This window comes from Impatiens glandulifera, chromosome 1 (genome assembly GCF_907164915.1).
Source record: "Impatiens glandulifera chromosome 1, dImpGla2.1, whole genome shotgun sequence".
Taxonomy (NCBI): domain Eukaryota; kingdom Viridiplantae; phylum Streptophyta; class Magnoliopsida; order Ericales; family Balsaminaceae; genus Impatiens; species Impatiens glandulifera.
This window is the reverse complement of record NC_061862.1, coordinates 155052479-155065125: the sequence shown is the minus strand read 5'-3', so window position 1 is coordinate 155065125 and position 12647 is coordinate 155052479. Positions and strand designations below refer to the sequence as shown.

The following is a 12647-nucleotide window of genomic DNA, read 5'->3' as shown; positions in this document are numbered from 1 at the left end:
AGACATCGTCAATTGATGACCATTCGGGCATATATCTATGTGGTGCGCCCATATAATAGTCTTTGAATTCGGCGACTGGATAGTTTGTCGGATCCTTAATAAAATCCATGTGCTCTCGCCTGATTCTATCCGACAATACGCAATCCCCTATTGCCACATGCGAATTTTTATATGTCTTGGGATAGTCGGAAATCCTTTTCCGCAATAGATGGCAGAATGCATCGATTTCCTGCACAATGGGAGTATACAACATACATTCAGTATATATCAAACAATATTGACTAAATATTAAGCGAAACGATAAGTATTAAGCGAAACGATGAGTACTCAGCGAAACGATGAGTACTCAGCGAAACGATGAGTACTAAGCGAAACGATGAGTACTCAGCGAAACGATGAGTACTAAGCGAAACGATGAGTACTCAGCGAAACGATGAGTATTAATGGATAATGAATTGATTTGCACGACTTACAGTGTCTTCAAGCCATGTCAACCTTGTTATAACTCTAACAAACATATCCTTCTTTGCTTGGCAAAGATGTACATCCTTTGTCTGATTATCGGTTTCTGGATCAACCAACCATGCTTTTACTTTATCCAGCAGCTCATCTTCAAATTTTTGAAGGTGATTCACTTTCATTGGATCCTTTGTCTTGGGCAGTTTTGACAAAGAAGGGTTGGTGTACGAGTCATCTTTTTTCGGCTTCCTCACTCTCCTCCCATAATTTCCTTTAGGAGGAGTATTGTATAACTAGAAATCATCATTGTCATCATTGTCATCTCCTCCCATAATTTCCTCATTTGTCTGTGCCTTCACATCCACACCCACACTCTTCTCATCCTTCCCCTTCAATTTCAGATCCTTCACCTTCACTTTCAGATCAACCTCCACATCATCCACCTTAGCCACACCATCCAGCTTCTCACCGTCCTCCACCTTAGCCTCATCATCCATCTTCTCACCGTCCTCCACCTTAGCCTCATCATCCATCTTCTCATCGTCCTCCACCTTCTCATCGTTCTCTTTTACATCATCCTCCACCTTCTCATCGTTCTCTTTTACATCATCCTCCACCTTCTCATCGTCCTCCACCTTCTCATCATCCTCTTTTCGTTCATCCTCCACCTTCTCATCGTCCTCCTTTACATCATCTTTCTTCCCATCATTCCCATCATTCACCTTCTCATCATCCCCCACAGTCCCCTGCATCGATATCATCTCCTACAAAATAGACAAAATTCTGGTCAGTACTAATTTAGCGAAACGACAAGTACTTGGCGAAACGATAAGTACTAACTTAGCAAAACGACAAGTACTTGGCGAAACAAAGAGTACTAACTTAGCGAAACGACAAGTACTTGGCGAAACGCAGAGTACTAACTTAGCGAAACGAAAAGTACTTGGCGAAACGAAGAGTACTAACTTAGCGAAACGAAGAGTACTTGGCGAAACGACAAGTACGCAGAATACCTCTGTCTTCTCCTCCTTCTGTTCAACCTTGCTCTTCTCAACTTCGACATCCTTCTTAGAATCCTTAACCTGCAAAATAGGTACTGGTCAGATCAGATATGTACTTAGCGAAATGAAATGTAAAGTGCAAAATTCAATATCTCCATACCTCAGTAGTCTTCTCCTCTTCGACCTTCACATCCTTCTTAGAATCCTTCTTCTTACTCTTCTTCTTCTTTATATTCTCCTCCATATCATCTAATCTGGTTAATAATATGGACATCCTTTTGTTGTATTTGTCTAACAACTGTTTAGACATACTAAAAACCATCTTCTTGAACGACTCAAAGTGAGTTTCTTGAGTTTCTTGGATTGTGATTTTCAGCTCTTTGATGAGCTCTGTTTTCAGCTTTTTCAGCTCCTCTTTCATCTTTATTTTCAGCTCCTCCTTCATCTCATTAAATTCACATCCAACAGAAGGTGTTGGAGCCCGAGGAGAAGGTGTCTGAGCCCGAGGACTTGAGGTCGCGGAGGGGGGAGTAAGAATGCGGGCCGGAATCGATTCATAAGCAAGCTTCTTCTTCAAGTTGGCTGCTTCTTTAAGAGTAGCTTCAGCCTTTCTCTTCCTGGTGGCCGGTTTGGGGGGATTAGGAGTACATTCTTCATGTTCACTTTCTTCATCTTCATCAAAATCATCTTTTATTACCTTCCCATCAGTAAATCCCTCAAAAAAATCATCAGTTGTCTCGTCGATTTGATCAAATTCCTCACCACTGTATGACCTCTTCTCCATGGAGGAATCTTCCATCTTAGTCACATCCGTGGTCTCAAGGGCAGTCTTTACCTCGATCGAGGTGTTTTTCTTGTTGGAATGATAGAGTAACAACCTTGGGCGTAGAGGGTCATTAATCTGATTCCTTCTGGCGAATTTAGGGATAAAGTTTTCGATGACCTCATACGTCCACACTTGAAGTGCCCATGCGAACCCATATATGTTATATGCAAAAGGAGCATAAGGATCTTCAGCCTTCTCTTTCTTCTCAAAATATGAGGTACTGAGATGTTTCATGTTCTTGTTTAAACCCTTGAGGGTGGCTCTAAAGGTGACCTTCCCCCATGGATATTGGAGGAAAGTGTCCTTGTCTTCCACCATGTTGAGTATTTTTGGAAATATAACTCTTTTTGGGTCAAATGTAAATAGAACTGGCAAATCAGGCATACCAGCCCCATCTTGAATGCATCTTCCTTGTCTTTGCATTTGAAAAAAGCTTTCTCCAAATCGCACATTTTCACACTCATGCTCCCTTTAAAATATTTCACCGAGAGAGGTGGACAACAACGCAATTTTTCTTGGTCTAACTCAGGAAAAATTCCGAAACCTAGGCCGGTAACCAACGCATACTCCTTCATACCAAATACAGGCTTTTGCCCATTCACCATGAAAGTTATCTCCTTGGAGTTTGAGCTTAACCTCCTCATCAACATATGATGTACAATAGTTCCTGAGAACTACAAGAGGGGGCTGTGAATAATGATCTGAACTGGGTATTGTACACACTCTCCAAAAGATCCATTTCCTCGAACTTATTAACAATCTTCTTCAGGGTGAGGGCACTTTTCCACGAAATCCGACCAGGAAACTCAGTAATTGTTGTTTCTTCCATCTACAAAAGAAACAACATCATTAAAAATGTAAGAACAAACACATACACCATAAGTACTTAGCGAATCGGGAGGTACTTAGCGAATCGGGAGGTACTTAGCGATTCGCTAGGTACTTAGCGAATCGCTGGGTACTTAGCGAATCGGGAGGTACTTAGCGAATCGAGGGGTACCTAGCGAAACCGTTAACTAAACATAAGACAGCAATAACCATACATAACTAATTAGAAACAAACAATAAAACTTAACATGCAAAAACCCTAAACAAAAAATCTGAAACAAAGACCTAAACTTAACATTCAAAGACCAAAATCCATAAAAAAAAACAGAAAATGATCGGCCACCACTAGGTATTTAGCGAATCGCTAGGTACTTAGCGAATTGGGAGGTATTTAGCGAATCGGGAGGTACCTTGCGAAACTTTAATGGCGAAAAAATATATACTGAACAGAAGACAACAAAAATGGACCACACGTTTCATAAACTAATAAAAACAACGAAAAAGACAAAGAAACACTTAACATGCATTTACACTTAACATGCAAAAACCGAAACTCATGAATAAAAAAACAGAAAATGATCGGCAGAGAGAAGAATGAACAAACCTTAATGACGAACGAGAAGAAAGCAGAAATGATCGGCCTTGACAAGATTCAGTGAAGAGACAATGGGTTAGAGAGAGAGAGAGAGTCGGGCGGTTGAAATGAAATGTTCTGAAATTTTTGAATATATAAGGTATAGCGCGTGTGCGTACGCGCGTCTCTTCAACTTCCGTAGCGAGTCGGGAGGTACTTAGCGAATCGGGAGGTACTTAGCGAATCGGAAGACACTTAGCGAATCGGGAGGTACTTAGCGAATCGCGAGGTACTTAGCGAATCGCGAGATACTTAGCGAATCGCGAGGTACTTAGCGAATCGGGAGGTACTTAGCGAATCGGGAGGTACTTAGCGAATCGCGAGGTCAACGAGCTCCAGTTAAGAGATGATGGTTTGAATACGTTTTCGCTACTATATTTGTTTAATAACGAAATCGAATTCAAACCATTCTCCTAGTTGGAGCTCGTAGTACTTAGCGAATCGTCAAGTACAAAAAATTTTATTGGTTTCATAGGTAATCTATCACGTTTGACAAGGTATCAACAACAAAGTCATGGTTTTGAAGAGAACCTGTGTTAGTAAAATAAACCTTATAATTTTATATGGAAACATTTAGATTCTTCAGAAAAAGCCTTTGAAGAAGCTATCATTGAACTCAAGATAAGAGAAAATTGTTTGAAATTTATTTCTTTAGCTTAATGACTAACGAAATCAAAGTCAGCCAATCTTTGCTTATCTGGAGGTCAATGATAGATTCTTCAAAAGCATTTTCTGAAGAATCTAAATGTTTCCATTAATGTAAAATTATAAGGTTTATTTTACTAACACAGGTTCTCTTCATAACCATGAAGTGATGTAGATACCTTGTCAAATGAAGTTCATGATTAACTATAAATAACAAAAAATCTTGACACTTAGCGAATCGCGAGGTACTACTTAGCGAAACGGTAAGTCCGTAGCGAAACGGTAAGTCCGTAGCGAAACGGTAAGTCCGTAGCGAAACGGTAAGCAGATCTGAAACGGAAACACATACGCTTTTATCAGAGATTTTCTGCAAATATGAACAAATAACAAATAATAACCTAACGAAATGCTCAAACATGAACCAATATGAACCATATAACAAATAAAAATCAACAAATACGACCAAATATGAACCAGAACGAAATATGAAAAGGTTTTTGAAATGAAGAAAATGTAAACATGAACATAACTGTTTATCAGATCTGAAATGAACATCTACCTCGACAACCTGCATACCCTAAACCCTAGAATCGGAAACCTGCATGCAAAATAGATTTAGGGTTAGATCTTGTAAATCCGCAATAGATAAAAACATTAATGAATTAGTTAGGTTAGAAGATCTTGTAAATCTGCATGCAAAACATAAATGAAACTCCGTCGCCGTCGTCGCCGTCGGCCGCCGTGAAGTGAATGAGAGAAATGGAGAAGAGAGAAAAAGAAAAATAAGGAAATGAAAATATTTGAGTATTTATACAAACCCCTAATCCACTTCGCGAAACGCTAAGTCACTTAGCGTTTCGCGACAAGGGCAAAATCGTATAAAAAAAATAGAGCACCACGAGCGCAAAAAAAATAACAAATTACCAAAAGATCAAATAACCCAATCTTTAAGGTCATTTCGTCAAATTTCCCCATTCTAATGAATAATCATAATAATGGGAAGATTATCATATTTGTAACTTTCCTTGTAAATATTTTTCATATTTATCATCTAACTTAAAATATATTATTTTAACACTTAACCTTTAACATTGTTTTTAAATTTACACTATAATAGACAGAATTTTTAACTCCGTTAATATTTTGACAGGTGGACAACACATCGGATAATTAATTTACCACGTCAATATCCACTTTTTAATTTTTAACAAAACTAAAAATTATAATTGTATTAAAACAAACGGACCGTTAATTCTCTTCTCTCAGTTTTCTCTTCTCTCACCGTCTTCTCTTCCACTCTATCTAATGAAATTCACCCAAACTTTAGTCTCTTCATTTCAATCTGATCCGTTTCTAGTCAAACTTCACATTCTTGTTTCAGATTTCTTGATAATTGATTATGATTTGAGCAAATTCTTCTTATTCCCAGACATTTGCCATAATTTGTACTCAAACTTTACATTTCTGATTTAGGTTTTTGACAATCGATGATTATGTTCGTTGGTTCTTCTTATTCCTGCGATGCCACTATTTCTATGCAAATTTCACATCTGTTTCAGGTTTCTTGATGATTTATGATGATGTGAACTGGTTATGTTTCAGGTTTTTGATGATTGATGATGATATGAACTGGTTCTTTCTCTTCCTGTGATATCTGTCAATTTCACTTTGGGTGGCGTCGTGGGGCTTCTGTTCGTCTGGAATCGCGACAAGTCGGGTTCTTCTACTTCTTGCATTTCAAATTACAGTGAGGTAGGATTTTGGTCCTATCATTTTATTCACATCGAGAGGTGCGATTAGAATTATTAATTATATCCATCATATTGGCTGCTTTGATCTTGGATTCAATAATTCTCTATTCTGTGATTTTGATACTGAAATATAGTAGATACTGTTATTATTCTCAGTAATTTTATATTCTGTGATTCTCATACTAAAATATAGTAAATGTTGTTACTTTTTTATTCTGAAATTGGATAAGTGTTTTCTAAAACTGACTGTATTACAACATAATCTAATAATCCAATTCTAATATAGTAGATGCTGTTACTTTTCTGTTCTGAAATTGGATAAGTGTTTTCTGAAACTGGCTGTATTACAACATAATCTGATAATTCAATTCTAATACAGTAGATGCTGTTACTTTTTTGTTCTAAAATTGGATAAATATTTTCTAAAACTGACTGTATTACAACATAATCTGATAATCCAATTCTAATATAGTAGATGTTGTTATTTTTCTGTTCTGAAATTGGATAAGTGTTTTCTAAAACTTGATGTATTACAACATAATCTGATAATCCAATTCTAATATAGTAGATGTTGTTACTTTTTTGTTCTGAAATTGGATAAGTGTTTTCTAAAACTGGATGTATTACAACATAATCTGATAATCCAATTCTAATATAATAGATGTTGTTACTTTTCTGTTCTGAAATTAGATAAGTGTTTTCTGAAACTGGTTGTATTACAACATAATCTGATAATCCAATTCTAATATAGTAGATGTTGTTACTTTTTTTGTTCTGAAATTGGTAAATGTTTTCTAAAACTGGCTGTATTACAACATAATCTGCTGTTACTTTTTTGTCCTGAAATTGGATAAGTGTTTTCTAAAACTGGCTGTATTACAACATAATCTGATAATCCAATTCTAATATAGTAGATGCTGTTATTTTTCTGTTCTGAAATTGGATAAATGTTTTCTAAAACTAGCTGTATTACAATATAATAATCTGATAATCCAATTCTAATATAGTAGATGCTGTTAGTTTTCTGTTCTGAAATTGGATAAGTGTTTTCTGAAACTGGATGTATTACAACATAATCTGATAATCCAATTTTAATTATTAGCCTTTGTTGAAATTGCATAGCAATTGCTGTGTAATTATAGCCTTACATGTTACCTGGCTGTTCAGGTTTCTTGATGATTGATGATGATGTGAACTGATTCTTTCTCTTCCTGTGATATTCATTCCAAGACTTCACCTCAGTTAATTGTCAATATGGACAGTGAAAAAGAAAGGTATGTCTAAATTATTTTTACAATTTTTCTATTATAGAACTGTATGTAAATAGAGTTGAAAAAACAGTTATGTCTACAAATTTGGATTTTAAACATTCATTTATGTTAACTTATAAATGTTTGTCCTTATTTGTATTTAGATACTATGAAGTAATCTCATTTCTATTATCATGCTCTTATTAATTTGCATAATATCCCAATGAACTGAATTTTCAAAGATTACAAAATACAATATTATCACATAATAAGGAAAGTTAAGATCTCGATATAGATTAATAAGAGTAGGATGTAGATTGATAGAAATGAGGTTACTTCATAGTGTTCAGTTGGTTAATTTATAAATGTTTAACAGTTAGGATCGATCTTTATGTTATATGTTAAATATAGGAAACATTCATTAGTAGTTGTCTTTTAAGTAAATCTGGACTTTAAACATTCATTATCGAGCTGAAAGATTAATATGTAGACTCATTGAAGATAGAATAGTCTTTGTAGATAGAGTTAGATAGTGAAGAAGAAAATTCGTTCTTATTTGTATCTAGAGTTAAAAGTTTTTTAAATTAGAATATACTTTTATATACATTAAATTAGAGAAAATTTTGGGATAAACAGTTACATTGTTTGGTCTATTTTTAGAAAGAAGAATTCAATATTATAGCCTATTTTTTAGGACACATTATTGTCTTTATCATTATAATTATTATGATTGGGTATATATTGATATTTGAATTAAATGTATCTTTTTTCAGTTGGAACGATTATAAATTAATTATACATCATGGAGGAACACTTCATGTTAGTCCTAACAAAGGCACCAAATATGTTAATGGATTCAAAGTGGTTATATTTAAAACTGATTTGAATACATTGTGCATATGGGATATAATCGATGTTGCTTCGAAGGTTGGCTATAAAAGTATGGTCAATTTTGAGTTATTTTATTGTATACCTGATCAAAATTTAACAACGGGGCTTAAAGAGATCAAAGATGACAATGACGTATTATCAATGTCTTCATATTTAGCTGACTATAAGAAGATTGAAATCTACATAGTTCATGAGCTAGAGAAACTGTTTGATTTTGATAATAAGGATTGCATGAAATATATTGATGGTGGTCCAAGTCAATTGTCAAAAGAAATAAATGTTGAAGCTGATGAAGAAGAAGTTGTTGTAGAAGTTGAAATAGTAGTAGAAGAAGAAGTTGAAGTAGTCGTCGAAGAAGAAACTGAAGTAGAAGTTGAACATTAGAAGTCAATGAACGTGAAAAACTTGTTTCAGAAGATAGTGATGAAGATTCTATGTATGAGCAGCCACAATCTGATTCCGAAAATCCCAATGAAGAACAACAAAGTGATGATATGAGTGAAAATACATATGGCGATTCTGATTGTGGAAATTTTATATATGAAGTAGGTGAAGAAGATATTGATTATGAACATTTCAACAAAAGAAGTAGGAAGCTTTATACATACCTTTCTTTTTCACTGTCCATATTGACAATTAACTGAGGTGAAGTCTTGGAACGAATATCACAGAAAGAGAAAGAATCAGTTCACATCATCATCAATCATCAAAAACCTGAACAGCCAAGTAACGGGTAAGGCTATAATTACACAGCAATTGCTATGCAATTTCAACAAAGGCTAATAATTAGAATTGGATTATCAGATTATGTTGTAATACATCCAGTTTCAGAAAACACTTATCCAATTTAAGAACAGAAAGTAACAGCATCTACTATATTAGAATTGGATTATCAGATTATTATGTTGTAATACAGCTAGTTTCAGAAAACATTTATCCAATTTCAGAACAGAAAAATAAAAACATCTACTATATTAGAATTGGATTATCAGATTATGTTGTAATACAGCCAGTTTTAGAAAACACTTATCCAATTTCAGAACAAAAAAGTAACAGCAGATTATGTTGTAATACAGCCAGTTTTAGAAAACACTTACCAATTTCAGAACAAAAAAGTAACAACATCTACTATATTAGAATTGGATTATCAGATTATGTTGTAATACAGCCAGTTTCAGAAAATACTTATCTAATTTCAGAACAGAAAAGTAACAGCATCTATTATATTAGAATTGGATTATCAGATTATGTTGTAATACAGCCAGTTTCAGAAAACACTTATCCAATTTTAGAACAGAAAACTAACAGCATCTACTATATTAGAATTGGATTATCAGATTATTATGTTGTAATACAGCTAGTTTCAGAAAACATTTATCCAATTTCAGAACAGAAAAATAACAGCATCTACTATATTAGAATTGGATTATCAGATTATGTTGTAATACAGTCAGTTTTAGAAAACACTTATCCAATTTTAGAACAAAAAAGTAACAGCATCTACTATATTAGAATTGGATTATCAAATTATGTTGTAATACAGTCAGTTTCAGAAAACACTTATCCAATTTCAGAACAGAAAAATAACAACATCTACTATATTAGAATTGAATTATTAGATTATGTTGTAATACAGTCAGTTTTAGAAAACACTTATCCAATTTCAGAATAGAAAAATAACAGCAATTACTATATTTTAGTATGAGAATCACAAAATATAAAATTACTGAGAATAATAACAGTATCTATTATATTTCAGTATCAAAATCACAGAATAGAGAATTATTGAATCCAAGATCAAAGCAGCCAATATGATGGATATAATTAATAATTCTAATCGCACCTCTCGATGTGAATAAAATGATAGGACCGAAATCCTACCTCACTGTAATTTGAAATGCAAGAAGTAAAAGAACCCGACTTGTCGCGATTCCAGACGAATAGAAGCCCCACGACGCCACCCAAAGTGAAATTGACAGATGTCACAGGAAGAGAAAGAACTAGTTCATATCATCATCAATCATCAAAAACATGAAACATAACCGGTTCACATCATCATAAATCATCACGAAACCTGAAACAGATGTGAAATTTGCATAGAAATAGTGGCGTCGCAGGAATAGGAAGAACCAGCGAACATAATCATCGATTGTCAAAAACCTAAATCAGAAATGTAAAGTTTGAGTACAAATTATGGCAAATGTCCGGGAATAAGAAGAATTTGCTCAAATCATCATCAATTATCAAGAAATCTGAAACAAGAATGTGAAGTTTGACTAGAAACGGATCAGATTGAAATGAAGAGACTAAGGTTTGGGTGAATTTCATTAGATAGAGTGGAAGAGAAGACGGTGAGAAAAGAGAAAACTGAGAGAAGAGAATTAACGGTCCGTTTGTTTTAATACAATTATAATTTTTAGTTTTGTTAAAAATTAAAAAGTGGATATTGACGTGGCAAATTAATTATCCTATGTGTTGTTCACCTGTCAAAATATTAACGGAGTTAAAAATTCTGTCTATTATAGTGTAAATTTGACAACAATGTTAAAGGTTAAGTGTTAAAATAATATATTTTAAGTTAGATGATAAATATGAAAAATATTTATAAGGAAAGTTATAAATATGATAATCTTCCCTCATAATAATATATTCATAATTATTTTTAAAAATTATGAAATTTAAATTTATTAAATAAAAATAATTGGGTCTTGTATGATTAAAGTTATACCAAACTAAGTTTATAATAGTTTTAAACCTAGTTAACTTATTATTTTTTCACATTTATAAATAAATTATTTATATTCTTTAAATTAGGAAGATCCCGTGTGATCCACACATATAAAAATATATTGTTATAACGTTCCGCGTTTATCAAATTTGGTGTTAAATTTAAAATATAAAGTGTTATTAGTTTAGTTGGTTAAAAAGTTATACTTGTTTTTTGTTAGGTTGCGAGTTCAAAACATAACTATATCATTTTTTATTTTATTTTTAACCGTTTTATGTTTATGAGCGGGTCAACCCAGAATCCGACCCAAATATCTATTTACTCTCACACATATATCCAAATTAACCACAGTTCTCGACCCGGCAATCCGTACACTTTCAAAATTAAGCATATATATATATATAGAGGAGTGATAGAGTGAGGGAATTTGGTGAGGGAATTTGGTGAGGGAATGACGTGTCATCACCTTCATTGGTTGGAAAATATAAAGGTGGGAGGAAAGAGAGAAAAGAGAGAAATTATTTGATTTTTTCAGCGAATAAGATTATGCCACATCATTCCCTCACCAAATTCTCTCACCTAATCATTTCTCATATATATATTATTCACATTATTAATTTAATTATCGAATGTCAAGAATTTAGACTACCAAATTTAAGAAAAATCTATAATCAAAATCTCAATTTACTAAAATTCTATAGTTAAATAAGTGTCATTGATATTTTTTATTTATTTATTTATTTATAAATGTCTTAATTATAAATAATAAATTAAAAGACATTTAAAATCATGATAAAATTTAATTTTTTTATAATTTTAAAAGATAACTAGTTTCAAATTGTATAATTTGAAAGGAGAATTAGTAATATCAATTGACCCCTCTCAATTTAAAATTTTGACCATGGTGTACAGACATTTTAGACATTTTTTTAAATCTTACAATTTGTGATTTTTATTATTAAAATTATATAAAATGTCTTAACAATTTTAAAATTTTGTTAACTTATAATTTATCTTAATTACCTGATATTTATAAATAAATAAAATATTAATATCATTAACTTAGTTACTAGATTATAACGAATTAAAAGATTTTGACTATTAATTCCCTACAATTTTATTTATTGAAATTCGATAACTATATTAGTGACATACCTCTTTTATTTATTTATAAATATCACTTAAATAATAAGTTAACGGTGTTGAAATTGTTAAGACAAAACCTAATTTTATATAACTTTAAATCTATAACAATAATTAGTTTCAAATTGTAAGATTTCAAATAAGAGATCTAAAATTTTAAATATTCTCTAATAAGATTAATCTTAAATAGTTTTAAAATCAAATTAATTTCTTGAAAGAGGCTGATAACTTATAACATGTTATTTTTAAACCTTTATATAATAATTTTTAGTTAATTTAATATAATTTAGTGAACCATAATCTAAATTATGATCTATTTTTTTTTTAATTATAATTTGAATGATAAAATATAAATAAATATGTTAACCATATAATGAAATTAGCTATTATACAAATTTTTATTTATTTTAATGATACATGTGTTAATTGTAATTACTAAGGCATGAACTATTAAAATTACTCAACACAAATATAAGTCTAAATTGAGACAT

General features: G+C 32.3%; 1 protein-coding gene across 1 annotated transcript; it reads right to left on the bottom strand.

The window, feature by feature from the left end:
- Positions 1–752: 752 nt before the first annotated feature.
- LOC124912135 (RNA polymerase II subunit 5-mediating protein homolog) lies at positions 753–7368 on the bottom strand. The gene is made up of 5 exons (XM_047452701.1): positions 7300–7368; positions 2946–3115; positions 2419–2506; positions 1128–1223; positions 753–1076 (listed from the first exon to the last, which is right to left on the bottom strand). The coding sequence occupies exons 1-5, from the start codon at positions 7366–7368 to the stop codon at positions 753–755; spliced, it is 747 nt and encodes a 248-aa protein (XP_047308657.1).
- Positions 7369–12647: the final 5279 nt, after the last annotated feature.